Genomic DNA, 20,553 nt, shown 5'->3' on the forward strand with positions numbered 1-20,553 from the left:
AATAACATTGTAATAACATTGTATGGGAACAGATGGTAGCTATACTTATCATGATGAGCATTGAGTGATGTATAGGATCGTCAGATCACTATGCTGTGCACCTGAAACTAATATAACATAACATATAACATGATATTATCTGTCAGCTATAATAATAAAAACTTTGGAGGCACTGTTTTTCTGAAATCTACAGTTTAAAGTTAGAGTAATTTAGAAAGTAGTATTTCATATAAAATATTAACCATGACATTGAATAGCCAGCTTGCCAATTACACAAAAAACTCAACATGATGTACAATTACCTGTTCAGGAAAGTATCTGTGGTATTGAAGATAAACATGGTGATAATAAGGTCAGTACAGAGAAATAAAATGGGAGTTTTTTTTTTTTTTTAAATGTTTATTTTTGAAGGAGAGAAAGACAGAGCACAAGCAGGGGAGGGGCAGAGAGAGAGGGAGACACAGAATCTGAAGCAGGCTCCACGCTCTGAGCTGTCAGCACAGAGCACAACATGGGGCTCAAACTCACAAGCCGTGAGATCATGACCTGAGCCAGAGTTGGACGCTCAACCAACTGAGCCACCCAGGTGCCCCTAAAATGGGAGTTTCCTATCAGAATGAGTAACTTAAGGAGAAATTACACACCTCTTTTCCTGCCTTTTTTAAATGTAGGAAACTCTACCTTGGTAATACATTTTTTATTTTACTTAGAGTTATGGCAAGATAAAGTGATGTTTTTAATAATGATTTTTAGAGGAGATACATTCATATATATATATATATATATTTTTTTTAACTAACTACAGTGAGTTTTAATGCTGTATCACTTATGTAAAAACGAAAGTAGTGAACAGACACCTCTGTTTACAGCCAGCACTTAGGGAAATCGCCTGGAGTTCCCAGGTCTGCCTTTGTCTCTGTAAATTAATCACCGGAAATTAGATTGCTGCTGTAAAAGAATAGATGTACACTATAAATATTTGAAGCCAGCGTGCGTTTACTTCAGACCTTTTTCTGAACATTTTCTTCTCTCAGTTAAGCATTGAACTAAAAAAGAGAGGAAATATTTACTGTTTGTTTTCGATTCTTTTTTAATGAAAATTATGCAGATGTGCTAGAAAAACCACTAGAGACTTTGAACACATGACTCTTGGGGAATCTGTACAGTGTACTGTTTGTACATTTTTAATTCTGAAACAAAAACATGCTACGAGATTAAAGGCTTGGAAGTGCTACGTGAACTTACTTTAAACTTCTTTTTGAGCACTGAAGAAATCACTGCATAGAGAATAAATGGGTCTTTAAGCAGTCTCTAACGAAGTAACCGGTTACCATGAACATTTATTCTACCTCAGTTTAATTTAACTTTTTGTCTGGTTTTTATGTGAACAGAGAATGCAAGTACCGTGGGAGTAGAAAGAGAAAGCAGGCTACAGCTCGAAAGGCACTCACGATCTTTTGGGGAAACTAAAACACATTTAAAAAAAATTGTTTTCTCATATAGCACAGAATATAGTCACCATTATTTTTACATGGAAGAAAGAAATGACTGAGAAATGCTTACGGTTTGAGTATTTATTTAGATATTGGAGAAATTTGGGGTGACTTATCTATGTACTTCCATTTTTTCATCAGCAAATTGGCATCCTTTATGGTGGTAACCATTAAAATACATGCAAAACATAGAGGCAGAGTGCCTGGCACATAGCAAATGCTTAGTAAAGGACAGCTCCTCATAATAGTAACATCATCTGATTTAATAATAGTACCTCTGAATTACATAGTATTTTTCCATTCTACAAATGAAGAACTTAATACTTTAAGAGGGCAAGTAAGTTGCTGAAGACTGTCTGACTAAATAAGAGAAAAGATTCAGCTAGGATCAAACCCAGGGGCTCTTAACTCCAGAGACCAATCTCTCAACAACAATACTATTATACTGCTCTTATTCATTCATTTATTTTCACAAAAATTGATCGTACATAACTACATGCCAGGTACTATTTGTTATCAATCACATTATTTCTATTGAATACAGAGGAGAATTTATAAGATGTGATGACGATCAGCATATAATGACATTGTATTAGCTCTTTATTTCGACCAAGCCTAACCCAAATATTTAAGCATATTTACAAAATCACTGGCTTGATAAATATTGGAATCAATGATTATTGGTTTTCATAGTAACATGAGCAGACAGTACAAAATAGTGCATTTATAAAGCCTTGGATTTTTACAATGTTTTTCATACATCTAGATAGGACTTCAGTGAGGACATTTCTGATTGCCCTTTTTTTTTTTTTTTAACTCATTTTTAAAGTTACCAACAAAACACTAAGCCTAGATGGGCCCTAATATTGCCACTACTAGAAAGCAGAGAAAGTCATAAACCATTTGCTGCTTTATCCTACAGTCATGAAATGTTGTGTTCTAAATAAAAGCATACACAGTTGAGCTTAAAGAGAAAATGGTCTATTGTTTTCAGATGCACTGAGATCCTTTTAACATGCTTGACTTTTGCCTCTGAAAGTCTCTGCCATCTCAACTTGCAATATTAGTAGAGCTGGAAAGTGAATTTTATGGTTATTTCTAAAACCAAAGAGGGTTTCTTAGTGCCTGCTATCAGTCAAGCTGTGACCTGTTAATCATGTAGTCAAGTATCCCTAATCGCCATATAAACAGTCTCCTATTTGCTGGTGTTTTCTAGTCAGAAGTCAACCATAGGGTTGTAGATGTGGTGAATCAGATTTTGTAAAGAGATTATATAGTGTCTTTTTGAACGTTTTATCTAAAAAAAGAAATATAATGGGGTCTGTGCTGCTTCTGGCTGATGCGAGACAGGTGAGGATATTTTTTATTTCGATTAAATAATTCAGTTGCTGACAGTTCCCTCTCTGGTGCAGAACATAAAAAATGGGTTTAAAAATGCTATATGGAAGGAAGCAAACTATTAGTAGAACCTGGATGACCAAAAGATGCCTTTTCACAGAACTGTAAGTCAAATCTTTCTCCATAATGGACGTGCAGGTCCTTACTTTTTTCAGATGGCTGACAAAAGAGTAGTATGATGTTAGTACGACTAAAAATGAAAATCCAATAAATGTGGTTCCAATGAGGCCTGCGGTCTGAGAGATCATGGCTCCTAGTTCTGTCTGCCGATTATAGCACACGTTCTCTTCTCCTTTTGTAGTCTCTACAACTGAGTAGTATATGATAACTGGAATAATTACGCCGAGTACAACTCCCCATATGTAAACACACAGTTTTCTAGCAAAGTTGGGCTGGCGAAATTTTTTCAGTAAATGGCCATAAAATACTTTCTCATAGCATGAAGTGGTCTCTTGAACTGAATCCTTTTTCATTAAGGTAGCATAGCGGCTTATGGCAATCCAACTTAAAATTAAGAGGCTGACAAACATACTTACGTGCATGGATAGAGTTCCCAAAAAATTGACCAGAGTGCATCGTGCAGATCGATACTCCCATTGAAAACCTTTCAGGAAATAGATACCTATGAAAGGCATGGCACTGCACACAAGTAAGTTTGCAGTCACAAGATGTGCTAGGTAGATGTGCGTCGATGTCTTCTTGCCTATTTTTGTTAATACCCATTGAGAGAGAGAATTTCCAAAGAGACCAATGATGCAGAGGAAGGTATAAATGATTGGTAAAGCCATGGAAGAGATCCTGGATGGTTGAATACATGTTGAGTTGTTACTCATTTATAGCAAGTTTTCTTGAATTTTGTCTCAGGAGCTAGAACAGAATTGCAGATATTTAATATCAAAATGATAGATGGTATTTAAATGAATAGTTTTTCAAAAGCATTGGATGAAGTAAAATAGTAATGTAAATGTACTGGATGGAAAGGGAAAGTACAGAGGCTTTCTCACCTTTTCTAATCACAGTTGTCCAGGGGAAATAAAAGACGTGATTGTGGATGGTGCCTTGGTCTAAAAGACAAAATTTGATACAAATAGTTAAATGCCTGAGATTTGTCATTCTTTGGGTTTTGCCTAGAAAGGTAATTGAAATATTTTAAGGCACATGCAAGTACTACATACTGGCCAAAGGAAAGTTGCAAAAATATTTTGTGGCCACATTAATAGAAGACTGATTTTTAATTATCACCTTAATTCTACATAAATTGTACATGCTTTTCAAAATGGTGTCTTTTCGTGGCTAGGTTAAAGCACCTATTGGAATCCTCTCTTTTCGTATTTCACAAGTAAACTTGCATGGGGGACGGACTAAATGGGCGATGGGTATTTGTTTCAAGTTTATTATTTTTTGAGAGAGAGAGGACAAGCATGAGTGAGGTGGGGGGGGGAGCAGAGAGAGAGGGAGAAAGAGGATCCCATGTGGGCCCCACACTGTCAGTACGGAGCTTGATGCGGGTGGGGCTCAAATTCACGAACTGCGAGATCATGACCCAAGCCAAAATCAAGAGTCAGACACTTACCTGTCTGAGCCACCCAGGCGCCCCAGAGTGATGGGTATTAAGGAGGGCATTTGTTATGATGAGCATTGGGTGTTGTATGTAAGTGATAAATGACTGAGTTCTACTCCTGAAATCAATATTGCACTAACGTTAACTAACTAGCATTTAAATAAAAATTTGGAAGTAAAAAAAAAAGTAGTAAACTTAATTCTACACAAATACTCAGACAAGATCCTGGATCAAACAGAAGGCAGGTATAGTGACCAAGGATAGACACCAAAATCTCAGGGTCTTTACCAAAAAGGCATTGGTAATTTCTTATTTTAAATATTTAATGCTAAACTACCATACTGCAATTTTTTTTAACTGTAAAATTCTTTGTCAAAACTGTAGTTGCTATGTTTGTTGGTTAGAGTGCCCTCATGTGTCTTTGTGTATAATTTAGTACCTTGGTTTTTCAAAAAATATGATTGTTTAGAAGATATTTTAATCATAGCATAAATGCAGGCATGGTTTTTGCTTCTTTATGTCTTGTTTTTATTTTTTTTAAGTTTGTTTATTGTTACTAACCTCTACACCCAACGTGGGGCTCAAACTCATGACCCTGAGATCAAGAGTCACACGCTCTTCTAACTGAGCCAGCTAGGGGCCCCTGTGTCGTATTTTTAAATCTTTCTTGCATCAAATCATGCACACGAAGTGTTGAAGAGTCACATACAAACTGTTTTTCATTATTATTTTCATCCTTTATTCCTTTCAGGTGGGAATAACAAGTTACTGGATTTTGGTCAAATAAGAATCATAAGCTCTATTAAGAATGTGCCACATTTCTGCTTTTATCACCATAGCTTTCTAGGTACTACATTCTCTTTTATAAAAAATCTGGAATGGAGATTCTCAGTCTTTTTTTAAATTACATCCTGTCTTTTGATAAACACAAAAATGTTCCCATGCATCTGTCTTCTAAGATGCCATGCACCGCCTTCTTATATGCCTGCAGCCCCTCAGAGCTGTTTCACTCTCTACCCCATCTTTAGAGTCACACTTTTTAATATTTGCATCTTGGATTACAGAAATAGGAAAGGAAGGGCACCTGGGGGCCTGGTTGGTGGAGCTTGCAACTCTTGATCCTTGGGACTGTTGAGTTCGAGCTCCACATTGGGTATAGAGATTGCTTACAAATAAAATCTTTAAAAAAAATAGGTTTTCTTCCAAGTATGTTGTTATAATTTTTAAATAGTTTTTTCAACCATGCAATCCCCACACATAGGCTTGAAAGCTTGAGGGCTGTACAGTGTCTCTAGGTTCAATACTGAGACCCTTAATATCTACCGCTGTCTATAATTTTATTTCTCTGTGATTTTTATTGAGAAAACAGTCCATATGGTTCAGTGTGAGTTTATATCTGAGTCCAGGGCAGCCTAGCAAGTTAGAATAGGGTTGCAAGGGCACCTGGGTGGCTCAGTTGATTTAACTTCTGAGTTCGGCTCAGGTCATGATCTCATGGTTCGTGGGGCTTTGATCTCATGGTTCGTGGGTTCGAGCCCCGCATTGGGCACTATGCTAACAGCTCAGAGCCTGGAGCCTGCTTCCTATTCTGTGTGTGTATATTTCTCTCTCAGCCTCTCCCCTGTTTGTGCTCTCTCTTCCTTTCTCTGTCTCTGTCTTTGTCTCTCTCCCCCCCTTCTCCCTCCCTCCCTCCCTGCCTCCCTCCCTCCCTCTCTCTCTCTCTCTCTCAAAAGTAAATATTTTTTAAAAAAGAATCTGGTTACAGTTAGTGTATTACCAATTGTAAATATGTAAAGCCTAACCTGATTTAAAAATCAGTCAAATAGAAAGTGAAATAAGCCGGTTTATTTCCTAAGAAAAGCTTAATAGATCCAAGTAGATTTTTATGTGAGAAATGGAGCTTCCTTTTCTGATGATATTAAAGAAGAACCCCACCCCCCAGCCATGTGTAGATAATGCATTATATATTAAAATCCAAAAAGGTAATAGTGCTTCTGTATTCACAGATAATATTCCCCTTTTTTCAAACTAGACCACCTCATATGACATCTGCTATCCCTTATGACTGTTGCCTTGCTTTTCTATTTCACACATAGCAAACACTTCCAAACAGAAAGGAGGTAAAAAGACCGTAATGATCAGTTTTCAAAATGTAAGCATTTTAGTCCTGTTAGAGTTTTTATAGAGTTAACTTTTAATCTAGAACTTAAGTGATCAGTCTTACCTGTACGAGTCGTTTACACCAGCGAAGGCTCTGCTGTTCAGGGCAGGGAAGCTAAATTCCAGACTGAAGATTCTCAGACCATCCGGTATCTTTCGAAGTCTAGTCTGTGTGAATAGATTCTTGCCTGACATGTACTACAGTAGGGGGAAAAAAGGAAATTAAACAGTATTGAAGAAATTCAATACTTATGGTAAATGTAGCAAACTACCTCGCAAAAAAACCTCATTTCTCTATTTCTGTAGTGGGAGGAAGTTTGGTGGACAATATATATATTGTACTTCCTTATGATTATTTCATGAACCAGTTTTACCTCAAGTAGCTTTATTAGCATGCTTGGCTGATGTTAATTAAGTTCAAAAGTTTAGTCCCCTGTAGCTAGTTTTATACATCACAGTGGTAGAAGGAACTGCTTCATAATAACCCAAGAAAATACTGGTACAAACCTGTCTGTAAAATCTGCAGATGGTTTATTTGCAATTTATCTTTACCAAGAATAAAGGGCAAGAAAACCCAGAGTTTTCTTACCCATGGCATGTTACTAGAATCAAATATCATAGACCCAGAACAGAACTTCATGATCATCTTGGGTAGAAAGCCTTTGTTTTGAGGTATGGAGCAGCACATTGTGAGTACAGACTGCACCCAGGGGTTTGGGTCCCAACTTGGTTACCAAGTGAACCTCTCCATTCTACTTCGAATTGCCCCGTGTGGTCCTCCATTCAGATTCAAAGTCATGTACATTGTTTGGAGCATTTCCTAATGGATTTGGAGAATCCTGGAAAGTGCCAGAGTCCGAAGACCAAATATTCCTTGGATAAAATGGGTAGTTCTATTATGATATATAAAGAATGGTGAAACCAGTTTTATAAAGAAGATCGTTTAATGAGTCTGTGAACTAGTAACTAAATGCAAGCTAAGTGCGCACCAGACTTGCGTCACACACTACCCTTCCTTGTGTCAGTGAAACCACTGGGAGTCTGAGAATGGGAACAGAAATGTAATTTCATCAAGCCTGAGCACTTCAGCTATCAGTAAATCTTCATTCAGAATTAATAGAAGTACCTTGCCATTTCTCATAACCCCGAACGCGTATCTTATTTCATGTTGATTGCACAAATCCCTCCTAATCTTTGTTAATTGTGCTCTCTAAAACAAAAGTGCGAACTACCTGAGTTGATTTTATCCTGCTACTGTTCATCTTTGTAATGCTTGCCCTCACTTCATTAAGAACAGTGACTCGGGGCACCTGGGTGGCTCAGTCAGTTAAGCGTCCGACTTCGGCTCAGGTCATGATCTCATGGTTCATGGGTTCGAACCCCAAGTCAGGCTCTGTGCTGACAGCTAGATCAGAGCCTGGAGCCTGCTTCGGATTCTGTGTCTCCCTCTCTCTCTGACCCTCCCCTGCTCATGCTGTCTCTCTCTCTCTCTCTCTCAGAAATAAAAACATTAAAAAAAAAAAAAAACAGTGACTCATCCAGGGTTATATTGCCATTGAGTGCTGTGTAATTTAGCCTCTGGAATTCCTATCATTTTTACTTCAACAACTTTTCATGTTCCAGGAAGGAATTACTTAGAACAACAACAACAAAAAGTTTGAAGTAATTTAGAGAAGAAAGAATGGAAATGGAATGCTGTGTTTATAAGTAATTGAGAGATATTTTTAAAATATTACCACTTTGAGGCTTAAGCACCTTTAGTCAAAAAAAAAAAAAAAAAGAATATCCTTGCTCTCCAGCTTTTCCTCCATTGTCCCCCAAACTCAGTAAATGATACCATCACCTCCTCAGTTATTCAAGTCAAAAACCTAGGAATCATCCTTGATTCCCTCTCTTTCCTTCACATCTCCTATCCAGTCAATTCCTACAGCTTCCACTACCACCACTGGTATTAGGCACATTGCATTAAAGCTTATTATGTGCCAGGCATCCTGGTCTATGTTTTACATATCATATTTAATCTTTGCAGTATCCTATGAAATATGTTCAATTTAAAGGTGAGGAAAACAACGTCAGAAAGGTCACTAATTTGCATGATATCACACAGCCATCTGTCGTCACTACTTGGTGGCTGGCTTACACACACACCCAGCAAGTGATTGGAGAAAACAAGACCATAGGTGCAATGTCTTTTTTTTATTAATCTACCTCTGAACTCAACATTGTCACTTCTGCAGTATTATGTTGGTCACACAGCCAGCAGTGATTCAGTGTGTAGAGGTAATTAGCAGGAGGTGATGATTGTTGGGAGCCATCTTGGAAGCTGGCTACCACAGGATGTCAGTCAACCATTGGACCAAGGAAGAGTCAACTTTTTAAAATAATTGTCAGGCAACTGGTCATTTATTGAGCAAGAATGCCTGGATGGATGTATGTTTTGCCATTTCTTCCTGTCTTGATTTTTAGTGCTCTGTATTAAACAGTGCAGTTCATTTACTGAATATTTATTGGAGCTCCTACTATGTTTCTAGTGATGTGTGGAAGTCATAGAAGTATATTAGCCACAAGCTAACAGAGGGTCTCTGGAAATTCAAGAGTGGTTGAACAAGCAAGCCAAGAATTCAGATTAATATGTGATATGTGATACAGACTTTAAGTGCTCTAAAATCAGAAAAAGGAGAAAACAGTGAATCCTGATGGTTCTGAAAAGCCAAAGGAACTAGAAGGAAAGAGAACACGTGCTAAGCAACAATTCTGTGCTAGGTGCTGGGCAGAGTATTTTACATAGGAGAACCCTAACAATGGGTGGCAGAGGTCCCATTTTATATGTGAGGAAACTGGGTCTCAAGGAGGTAAATAATATGTTAAATAGCATGCCCAAGGCTAGTAAATTAACTTGAAAGCACATGTCCCTTTTTTTTCCCCCCAATTTCATCCCCTGTCTTAGAAAGCAGGAATTATTGGTCTTTCTTGGGAGTCAGTTGTACCTGATATTACTTATGGGTAAATAAACTGAGGTCAAGTTTTGAATACTTTCTAAAGATATTTTTTTATGTTTCTTTGTTTATTTTGAGGAGCGGGGGAACAGAGGCAGAGAGAGAATCCCAAGCAGGCTCCACATTGTCAGCATGGAGTTCAACACTGGGGTCAAACTCATGCAGCATGAGATCATGATCTGAGCCAAAAATCAAGAGTTGGACGCTTGGGGCGCCTGCGACTTCAGCTCAGGTCATGATTTCACGGTTCATGGGTTCCAGCCCCACATCAGGCTCTGTGCTGACAGCTTGGAGCCTGGAGCTTTGCTTTGGACTGACTGACTCTCTCTCTCTCCCCCCCCCACCCCTCCCCCTGTTGTGCTCTCAAAAATAAATAAAAAACATTTTAAAAAATCGGACACTTAACCGCCTGAGCCACCCAGGTGCCCACAGTTTTGAATACTTTTAACTTTGTTCAGACAGGGATTCCTATTATAGGCTGTAAGGTAGCAGAATTGACTGGAAGAAATCAAGTCCAATTTTTTAGTCTTTGCAAACTTTGGACTTCAAGCTAATTTTTGTCCATGAATAACAGTATAAATTCTTTTTGATTGAGGTGATTTTGAATTCTTTTTTTTTAATTTTTGTTTAATGTTTTATTTATTTCTGAGAGAGAGACAGCATGAGCAGGGGAGGGTCAGAGAGAGAGGGAGATACAACATTTGAAACAGGCTCCAGGCTCTGAGCGAGCTGTCAGCACAGAGCCTGATGCAGGGCTCGAACCCACGAACCGTGAAATCATGACCTGAGCCGAAGTCAGACGCTTAACTGACTGAGCCACCCAGGCGCCCCAAGGTGATTTTGAATTCTTTAACGGAAATATAAGGGATTTTTAAATTTCTATTTTTCTAAGAAATACTGCAATTGGTAGAAAAATGTACATGTTAGAGAATACTAAATTCACAAAAATGTAACTTGTCAGGCAGAAATTTCAAAGATTATAAGTGCTCTGTAAATGTGGCCCCTTGGACTTTTCTCTTTCAGGCCACCAGTAGTTTTCTTTGGTTCTCATTCATTTTTCCCACTGATCCCTCTTCAAAGTTCTGCTTCTGTTCTCCAAGTGAAAATGCTCCTGTCTAACACTTCTGATCACTTCCTCCATCATTTGCCAAACACTGATCTCCTAGATGTTGTGCTCTAACCCTTACGATTTACTTCTTGAGGTGTTAGAGTAGCTCCCCAGAATATAAGCCCTGCCTCATGCTAAGTTTCCTGCTTTTGACATACTCATGTTAGTATCAAGTGAATGTTTAACTCTGACCCCAGAATTTGTGTGGAGAGTCGTTCAGTAAGAATGGTTCAGAGGGCAGTCACGTGGTAATTTATTTTGATGACCCATGGTGAGCTGTGTACGGCAAGGGTGCGTGAGACTTTTCCAGACTCACGTGGATTAGAGGGATCAGGGTTAGGGTCCCTTAGCAATTCCCCTCAGAGACAGAACCCAGAGGACATCAGACAGCTCACTCATACCTGAAACTCTGTGCTTCATCCAGACACTTATTTTAGGCTAGTGTCTAAATTGGGTACAGTTAGCCTTTTTGACTGCTCTTTCTGGTGTCAGGAGTTCAGGGCATCGGGAGGCTGGTGTGCAGGAAGAGAAGGTAGGCCTTATGTAGTCTGTCTTAGAACATCATGTTCAAAAGATAAATAGTTCCCCCAAAGGGGGGCAGTGGAAGCTTCTTATCCAGTTCAGTGCACACCCAAGCCAGTGCTTACCTTTAGGAGGAGTACAGCAAAGACCTGTTACTCAAAGCTGTGGTTTGTTCAAGGCTTGCTGAGCCCCTGCTCCCTTCAGGATGTGGTGTCTGGCCACAGCCCCATCTCCAGTGCACTGTTCACCGGCCCCCACTCCTACTGCAGGCAGCTGTTCTCGTGGCTGGCCCACCCTTAATCAGGGTATAAAGAACCTCTACTTTGAGCAGCTGACTTCTCAGCAAATCGTGGGAGTGTTTCCCTCAAGAATAACTTTAAAAACAGCAGAAATTACAGTCCAGAGTAGGGAAGTTGATAACCGCACAGAAAAGTAATGAGCTTTGTAAGAAGGGTCTAATGACAAAACATAAATGTACCTCCTAATCAAAGTTTCATTATATTTGGCTTTTGCCTTTTCACATAGGTTTGCATGCAGTGGATAGACATGGTCTTCTAGAAAGGCACAGCATGGAAACACTGTAGCAGTCTCGGTGGTGGTCCTAAGAACTAGAATGACCTAGGGGCGCCTGGGTGGCTCAGTTGGTTAAGCATCTGACTTCAGCTTAGGTCATGGTCTCATGGTTCATGAGTTGGAGCCCCGCCTCAGGCTCTGTGCTGACAGCTCAGAGCCTGAAGCCTCCTTCAGAGTCTGTGTCTCCCTCTCTCTGCCCCTCCCCTGCTCGCTCGCTCTCTCTCTCAAAAATAAATAAAAACATTAAAAAATTAAAAAAGGAACAACCTCAGAGGTGGCAATCAGAAAGTAGATGGCAAATCAGGTTCAGGGAAGGGAAGAAGCTTCAGCATCAGACTAGATGAGGCAAAAAATTATTTCTGAGGGCAGTCACATTTTGAATTTCAACATCTTTGAGTGACTTAGGGTTAATTCATATGCCTCTGAGCCTGCCTTTCTTTCTTTCCTTCTTTCTCTCTTTCTCTCTTTCTCTCTTTCTCTCTTTCTCTCTCTCTCTCCCTCTCTCTCTCTCTCTCTCTCTCTCTTTTTGTTGTTGTTGTTGTTGTTGTTGCTTAAGGCTCTTTGAAAAGCCAAAGGTAGATAAATTCCTAAAAAGGAAACATTCGATGATAGAATTCTAAAAATAATTTAGGCCATCAGACATCAGATTGTCCTAGGTACAAAACACATACTCACACCTAAGCCCCTGGGAAATAGTAACTTGTATTGCAGGGAGATTTGGGGAATTAAAAAGGCAGAACTCTCACCACTGTCCCTTTCTTCCCAAGCCCAGGGTTTCCTGGCCAGTTTATTACCAGTCATTTCTTCTGAGTTTCTAGATACAGTTGTCTTGGGGCGAAATCCCCTGCCCCACTTCACTTCTTGTCCTTATTCAAGGGGCAAGAAGAGAGATATGAGGGAAAGGCGAGGGACAGTTGGGTACCTGAGGTCGTACCTCCAGAAAACCTACGATAATAAATGGCAGCCACCGAAGTACTTTATATATATATTCAAATATATATGTGAATATATATATTTCAAATATATTTGAATATATATATATTCATTCAATTAAGATATCTCTGAGATAGATAACTATTATTACCACCATTTTCTAGATGAGGACATTTAGGCCCATAGAAGATAAATAACTTGCCAGTACTAATATAAGAGGTATAGTGTAGGGCTTTAGTATGGACGCAGGCAGTGTGACTTCAGAGCCGATATTCTTAGCTACCACCAGAATCTGGTCTATTGTCTTGGATAAGGTGACCAAGTATCCCCAGTGACTGAAAAAAGTACCTCACTTATATACCTGTTTGCAGTTTTCAGTCTGGAAATTTATTAACTCCTGCCAACTCCCCATTGTAAAAGTACATTTTCCCCTTTGTAATAAGTAAATAATCAGAAGGTCATATTTTGAGCCTCTGTGAATGCGTTGTTTCCCTTTCAGTTGATTTTAGCCTTCATTCACTGATGATCCTTGCCTATATCAGATCTTACATTGATGGATGCATCTTGATAATATTTTGATGGACTCAGATATATTAGACTTGAGTAGTCATTTCAAGACATCACTCTAAACAAGTCTTGGTGTTGAGATAATTCTCCAACTGTGTTATATGTGGCATAGCTTCTTTTTTTTTTTTTTTTTTTTTTTTTTAATATTTTTATTTATTTCTAGGAGAGAGAGAGACAGCGTGAGCAGGGGAGGGTCAGAGAGAGAGGGAGATACAGACTCTGAAATAGGCTCCAGGCTCCGAGCTGGCAGTCAGCACAGAGCCCGACGCGGGGCTCGAAACCACGAACCGCGAGATCATGACCTAAGCGAAAGTCGGACGCTTAACCGACTAAGCCACCCAGGCGCCCCTATGTGGCATAGCTTCTAATATTACCATATTTTCTCTTTTTCCCTGTCCTCCATCAAAAACCAGCCTAAAATGTATTGTTTTAACAAACCAACAAATAGAGAGTTGAAGCCCAGAAACTTAAGTTCTCTGGCGTACCATACCTCCAGAAAGACGAGTAGTGAAAACTGAAAAAAAAAAAAACAACAAAAAACCACACGGTTAAATATTCATGTACAAGTCTGTAACTCATTTCTTTGGCAATGCTTTGGCCAGCAGAGGGCAATGTATTACCAGCCCTAGTTAAACGTCTCTCGTAATTAAAGGCTGAAACATAAGCTGCCCACATTGCTCCGTTTTCCAGCTAGAAATGTAAAACGATTTAAAAGTTTAGTTTTTTTTAAGTTCTAATAACATGATAAACCTCTAACTCTATTTGACTAGCTAAAAACACTTTAAATGTAATAGAGTACGAGTAATTGTATAGACAGAGATTTCTGTCCTTAAGATGAAAACCCATTAGCATTCATCTGCCTTTAATAGGGTTTGTCCTGTGAGGACTTTTTGGTTTTGTACTGGTGATTATCACAAGAGTCAACTTTGTAGAACATTCACAGCCACAATTATTCTAGTAGTAAAAAGAGTCTGACATTTTAGTGTGTGAAAGTTATAACCATCTAATTTTAGTTAGTTTTTAAAAAAAAATCCTAGAAACTCATGTACGTAGTTTTAAAAGTTAAAACATACTGAGGGGCACCTGCGTGGCTCAGTCAGTTAAGCGTCCGACTTCGGCTCAGGTCATGATCTCACGGTTCGTGGGTTTGAGCCTCACATCAGGAGCCTGCTTCAGATTCTGTCTCCCTCTCTCTCTGACCCTCCCCTGCTCGCTCACTCTCTCTCTCTCTCCTCTCAGAAATAAATGAAACATTAAAAAAAAATTTTTTTAAGTTAAAACATACTAAAAGGCTGGGGCACCTGGGTGGCTCTGACTTTGGCTCAGGTCGTGATCTCATAGTTCGTGGGTTCAGGTGCTGCATCGGGGTCTGCACTGATGGTGTGGAGTCTGCTTGGGATTTTCTGTCTCCCTCTCTCTCTGCCCCTCCCTTACTTTAGCTCACTCACACGCTTGCTCGCTCTCTCTCTCTCTCTCCATCTCAAAATAAATAAATAAACTTAAAAAAATAAAGAATACTGAAAAAAAAATAAAGAATACTGAAAGGTTTATAATGAAAACATGTCTATTAATAAATGTAAATTAAAGCATATTTCACCTAATGAAGAAAACATAGGCAAACTCACTGTTCTCCTCCTCTGTAGTCTTTCGTCCCTTGAGCTCAACAAACTGCAGATCCTTTCATCTAAGAAAGCTCCTAACCAGGTGCCTCGGTATTCACCTCTCTCCATCAGGGGGAGCATATGCCTGTTTTTATCTCTGAGAACACATGGTTTGTTACTAAATCTTCAATAACCCTGCCAGTCCCCAGCCTACAATGGTTTGGAAAATAGCTATCTCCCTCTCTTCCTCACACACACAGCTTTCAAGTAAAATAATTCATGGCAGGGGCGCCTGGGTGGCTTAGTCGGTTGAGCGTCCGACTTTCGCTTAGGTCATGATCTCGCGGTTCGTGGGTTCGAGCCCCACGTCGGGCTCTGTGCTGACTACCAGCCCAGAGCCTGGAGTCTGTTTCAGAGTCTGTGACTCCCTCTCTCTCTGACCCTCCCCTGCTCACGGTATCTCTCCTACAAATAAATAAAAAAACATTAAAAAAAAATTCATGGCATTGCCTCTTTTGTTAACGAAATTACTTACTGTATCCATTGTCACCTTATTAGAAATAGGACACATAATTTTCATTTGTTTTATGTGCATCATGTATCCATTGCTGCATGCCAAGCCACCCCCAGACTTGAGGACTTAGGACAACCGTTTGTTCCCTCTTCAGTTCTGCAATTTGTTCTGTGCTCAGCTGGGCAGTTCTTCTGGCAGTCTCACCTGGGGTCATTCATGCAGCTCTGCAGCCTCTTAGTCATCCAGCAGTGGAGCTGAGACTGGGTGGTCCACAATGGCCTCACTCACATATCCGGAGCCTCAGCTGGGATGGTCGTGCATGCCGAGCATCTCTCTCCATGTGATCTTTCCTCCGGGTTTATATATAATGTGATGGTCTCAGGCTTCCAAGAGAGCAGAACTAGAAGCTACAAGGCCTCTTAAGGTTTTGCTCAGATGTCCTACAACATCCACCACATTTTATTGGTCAAAGCAAGTCACAGTAGCTGCCCAGATTCAACAGGTGGGCAAAGACTCCACCTCTAAATGGGAGGAGCTACAGGGAATTTTAATCTACCATTTTTAATCTACCATGTTGTTCTTTTTTATTTTTTTAATTTTTTTAAAATTTATTTCTGAGAGACAGAGACAGCATGAGCAGGGGAGGGTCAGAGAGAGGGAGATACAGAATCTAAAGCAGGCTCCAGGCTCTGAGCTGTCAGCACAGAGCGTGACGTGGGGCTCGAACCCACGAGCTGTGAGATCATGACCTAAGCCGAAGTTGGACACCCAACTGACTGAGCCACCCAGGTGCCTCATGTTGGGTTTTTTTTAATGTGCTTGCTATGGTAATGTTTTATCTCAATTTTTGTATTTTTCTCCCAAAAGTGTGTTTGCATTGGCTCTTTCCCTGGTGATTAATACAGTATGTATATCTCAGAGGCCGTAGTTTCTTGGGCAGTATTTCAAAAAGAAAAGGTTGAGTTTACTTTGCAAAGAGGTGCCCACTGTGTCCCACTTTGGTCTTGGAGCTGTCATTTTGTTTTGATTGTTTCTTATATTGAAAAGTACATCAAAAATGTCATGGATCCATGCCGTTTCTTTTGTACTTCTTATCCCTTTCCTTTCTGATTCCAGAATATTAATCCAGCTTTTCAGTAAAACTAGAAGGAAAGTCCATTTTCACTAGTTTGATCCCGAAAGCTGGACAAATTCTTTGGCCTCTCCAGTACTACAGCCTAAAAGGGTGTGTAAAGACGATTAGTGTAACTCACCCCTATGGTAGCTTCCCCCCAACCCGGTGTTCGCCACCCCTTACCCACCCACCATGCTGGGTTGTAGTTGCTACTCAAGATTTCCTTATATGCAGGATCACAAATGAAAACTGTCAGAACAGGAGACCCACATTTATTTACTTAGCTGATTCCTCTCACTAGTTGCCACATATATTTGGAACCCTGTAATCAGGCCCCACAGGAGCTGACCCTGTGTGTTCCAGTGTTTTTCAAGACTCACTGGCCACAAAGGGGAACTGAATATGAACATGCATGCAAACCTCATCAGTTCCCTTTGCAACCAGCTGAAAGTTGTTTTTAATATAGAGGAAACAATGTTTTTCTTTTGAGTACCAAACAATTTCCATGCAGACCTGAAGCATTTCTGCTTCTGACAGATCAGGGGACATACAAGAAAATAGGGCACTAAGTTGTGAGGTAGGCAGTTTAAAGACAAAGTAGGAAAACAGAGCAAAAACTGAATTGAGGAAGAGAAAGAGGTGCTGCTGTGTGCAGGAAAGAAACAAAGCAGAGGTGGGGGATTGGGGTACTAGAAAGTCTTAGTAAGTAAGAGAACAGGAGAAGAGGCAGGAACTGTGGAAAGGAAATGTCTATAACAGGAAAGGGCCTAGAGCAGCACTGCCAGCAGTATTAACAGAAGGCATTAAAATCTTTTGGTCCAGAAGTTTGCCATTGGATAAAGTTTGAAAATATAACTGATTAGAGTGATTATCATTCCCACCCAAGTTCATGCTAAGGAGCCAGGTTTATAGGAAAGATGCCTTGTCCCCACTTCAGAATGCAGTGTGGTAACCTGTTTGGCCACTCGGATTACCCAACAAAACCAAGGATCAGTAAGAAAGTAGAGAAACCTAAGCACGTAACATAAATGTCTCAAAGCTCCTAGAATCCACCAACTTACTTTAGACTTCAAACAGTTTCTCTAGCAGTAAAAAAAATGCCTGCTATGTGTTGAGCAAGAGACCTACGTCAAAGTCACGACAAAAGAAGATTGAGGGAAACTGCTTGGGGAGCACTGACCATACATCAAGCAGCCTCCCACCCCTCCCTGCCCCTGCCCCCGCATGCACACATCTGAGTAGCCCCAAGGACATTACTGTAGTGACACACATGGCACGGTTGGATTGCAGGTGGCCCCTGCTTGCCACTCACTGAAGCAGCGAATGTTCCGTAAGACTCAAAACTTCTATTAAAGGGATCTAGGGGCACCTGGGTGGCTCAGTTGGTCAAGCATCCAACTTCATCTCAGGTCATGATCTCGTGGTTCAGGAGTTTGAGCCCCACGTCAGGCTCGGTGCTGACAGCTCAGAGCCTGGAGCCTGCTTCAGATTCTGTGTCTCCCTCTCTCTCTGCCCCTCCCCTGCTCGCTCGCTCTCAAAATAAATAATAAACATTTAAAACGCTTTAAATAAAAGGATCTAAAGAACATCTAATCCAAACTTTATTAAATGCTTGAAATACTTTGCTACCTTCCAGCCTGCTGGGGATCGAGACTGTATTGAAACACTTCTATTAACAAATAACTCACTGGCTTTCTATTCTATGTGAGATCTGTAATTATTAGAAAACCCTGTCTTACAATCCGGTGAAACACGCTGCTTGTAACTTCCATCCTTCACTGATCCTCTTTCAGCTTGCTCCTTGAAGCTACACACTTACACACATTTTTGCCCTAATGTCTTTTCTTTAGTCTTCTGCTTTAAGGCTACATAAGCTCATTCTTTCCCCTGGTTTTCTGAGATCCTGTAAGGTGCCCTCACTGTCCTCTTCTATTTGTTCAACGTTCAGAGTATGGTTCTGACTAGCGCAAGGTCAGTCTGTCGCCACTCTTGTCCTGCACAGCTTAATGAAAGCTGAAGTTAAATTATTTCCCTGTGCGAGTTTCTTCCCCCATCTCATTTGATTCAGATCAGCTTCCACTGTATATCTTCTGAGTTCTGATGTTCACCTTCAGCTTCTGGCCAGTCCATTCTAGAGATTTTTCCCTTGACATTTGAATATTTAGATAACATATATTGAATGTTTCCTCTTGGCCAGGTACATTTATTAACTCACTCAGTCCTCATAACAACACTACGAGTTAGGTACTCCTTGTTTTCTCAGTAGAAGAAAGAGAGCTTGTCCAGGGCTACATAGTAAGTGGTGGAGCCAGAAATTGAACTAGGGCAGTCTGGCTGCAACGGCCGCCCTCTAACCTGGCTGTTATAGTGGACTCTCGGTTCTGTTACTTAAGAATGGTTAATGCCACTGGGCCAAGAAGACCTATTGGATCCAGCCCCACCATCGTCCCTGCCAGGGCCTTACTGATGGGATACTGCTCCATTGTTCAAGACTCTTCTCTGGAACTGTGTTTGGATGGTCAGTACCAGCATCTTCTATATGAATACATTTAATAGGTCACCACTAGCCTAGGAGACTTTCTAGGCTTTCAAAACATTTGCATATCTGTGCTCAGATGTTTGAATTTTGTAGTTAACTCTCAGAAAAGATTTCTCTGTTCTCAGGGGATGCCTCATTTGGACTCTATTTATGACTGTAATGCCAAACTAATTATAATTTTCTCCGCAAATTCTTTATCATAGTCTTTGAGAGATGTATATCAAAGGGCCAGGATTCATCTAGATTTTTTATTAGAAAGTTTCTTTAAAGCAAAAGAGAAAAACATCTTACTTTGTGATGTCTGGCAAAAGAAACCATAAGCAAAGGACAAGGTAAGGCCCATACAGATAGAAGTGACTTACAACCCACATAAACAACAAAAGATTAGTATCCAGGATATGTCAAGAACTATTTCAACAATTTGAAAGAAAAGAGTAAAAGATAAGCAACTAAGAGGGAAAGGGGGAGAGGCATAGATATGAACCAGGCTATTTACCCAAGAAGAAACCTGAATGGGGGGGAAAGAAACATGAGATGATGCCCCATTTCATTTGTAATCAGGCAAGCACAAATTAAAACCACAGGGAGATATCATTCACACCTACCAGATGGACAAAAGTTAGGAAATCTGACAAAACCAAGTATTGGGAAACAAGAACTCGTGTCTTACTAGTGGTGGGAGAGGTGTATAAATTGGTAAAAATCCCTTTGGAGAGCAGCTTGTCACAACAGAGATAAATTGAGGATGTGCATACCCTGACAACCAAGCATTTCTACTTGTAGGTGTGAACCATAGAGAAATTCCACCCATGCGCACAGAGCATACAAGAGACTTCACTTGACCCTGGTTTCTCATAGCGAAAAAGTGGAAACCACCTAAGGGCCCTTTGTTAGGTGAAATGGAGAATTGAACTGATCTATTGTTTGTTCCCACAGTAGAACACTGTATATCAGTGAAATGAATAAATGAGGCCTACATGTATCAACATAAATGTAAATTGAGGGAAAAAGTTACAAAGAGGTGTAGTAGTAAGATACTATTTGTATAAATTTTAGTAACAAATCTAATGTGTATTGTTACACATGCCTATGTGACAAAAGTATACAAATACACATCAGAATGATACGTAGTAACTTCAGGAAACAGGATCCTTAAGATGAGCTTTAGTGAAGCTAGCTTTTGGAGTTATATATGGGTACAAGAGAACAGTAAAGAAAGAGGACAAGTGTCAACATCTGTTAAACTTGGGTGGCTTGCTGCTTGTTATGTTTCTTTGTATGTTTGAAATGTTTTAGAACTAAAAAAAAATTATACATGGAATGATTAAGCCACAGTATAACCGTAGCAGTTAACTGTTAATCCTGAAATAACTGTATGACTTACTAAAGCAAAAAGAGATTCTATGCATCATTCATACCTATATTCAAAAAACACCATTAGAAACCTTTATGTGGGACGCTTGGGTGGCCCATT

The 20,553-nt window shown here is 39.9% G+C and overlaps 2 protein-coding genes across 5 annotated transcripts in view; one reads left to right on the forward strand and one right to left on the reverse strand.

The window, feature by feature from the left end:
* The window catches only part of CASK (calcium/calmodulin dependent serine protein kinase), a 363,023-nt gene that overhangs the window by 187,458 nt on the left and 155,012 nt on the right, over positions 1–20,553 (forward strand). The gene's annotated exons all lie outside the window — the stretch shown is intronic.
* GPR82 (G protein-coupled receptor 82) lies at positions 1,607–15,755 on the reverse strand. The gene is made up of 4 exons (XM_039256050.1): positions 15,631–15,755; positions 6,677–6,810; positions 3,896–3,955; positions 1,607–3,758 (listed from the first exon to the last, which is right to left on the reverse strand). The coding sequence occupies exon 4, from the start codon at positions 3,722–3,724 to the stop codon at positions 2,717–2,719; it is 1,008 nt and encodes a 335-aa protein (XP_039111981.1). The 5' UTR covers positions 3,725–3,758; positions 3,896–3,955; positions 6,677–6,810; positions 15,631–15,755; the 3' UTR covers positions 1,607–2,716.

The sequence above is a fragment of the Hyaena hyaena genome, unplaced genomic scaffold (genome assembly GCF_003009895.1).
Source record: "Hyaena hyaena isolate Hyena2069 unplaced genomic scaffold, ASM300989v1 scaffold_12, whole genome shotgun sequence".
Taxonomy (NCBI): domain Eukaryota; kingdom Metazoa; phylum Chordata; class Mammalia; order Carnivora; family Hyaenidae; genus Hyaena; species Hyaena hyaena.

Bases quoted from the DNA above. Each gene is read 5' to 3' on its own strand.
- GPR82 (XM_039256050.1), bottom strand. From the start codon at position 3,724: ATGAGTAACAACTCAACATGTATTCAACCATCCAGGATCTCTTCCATG.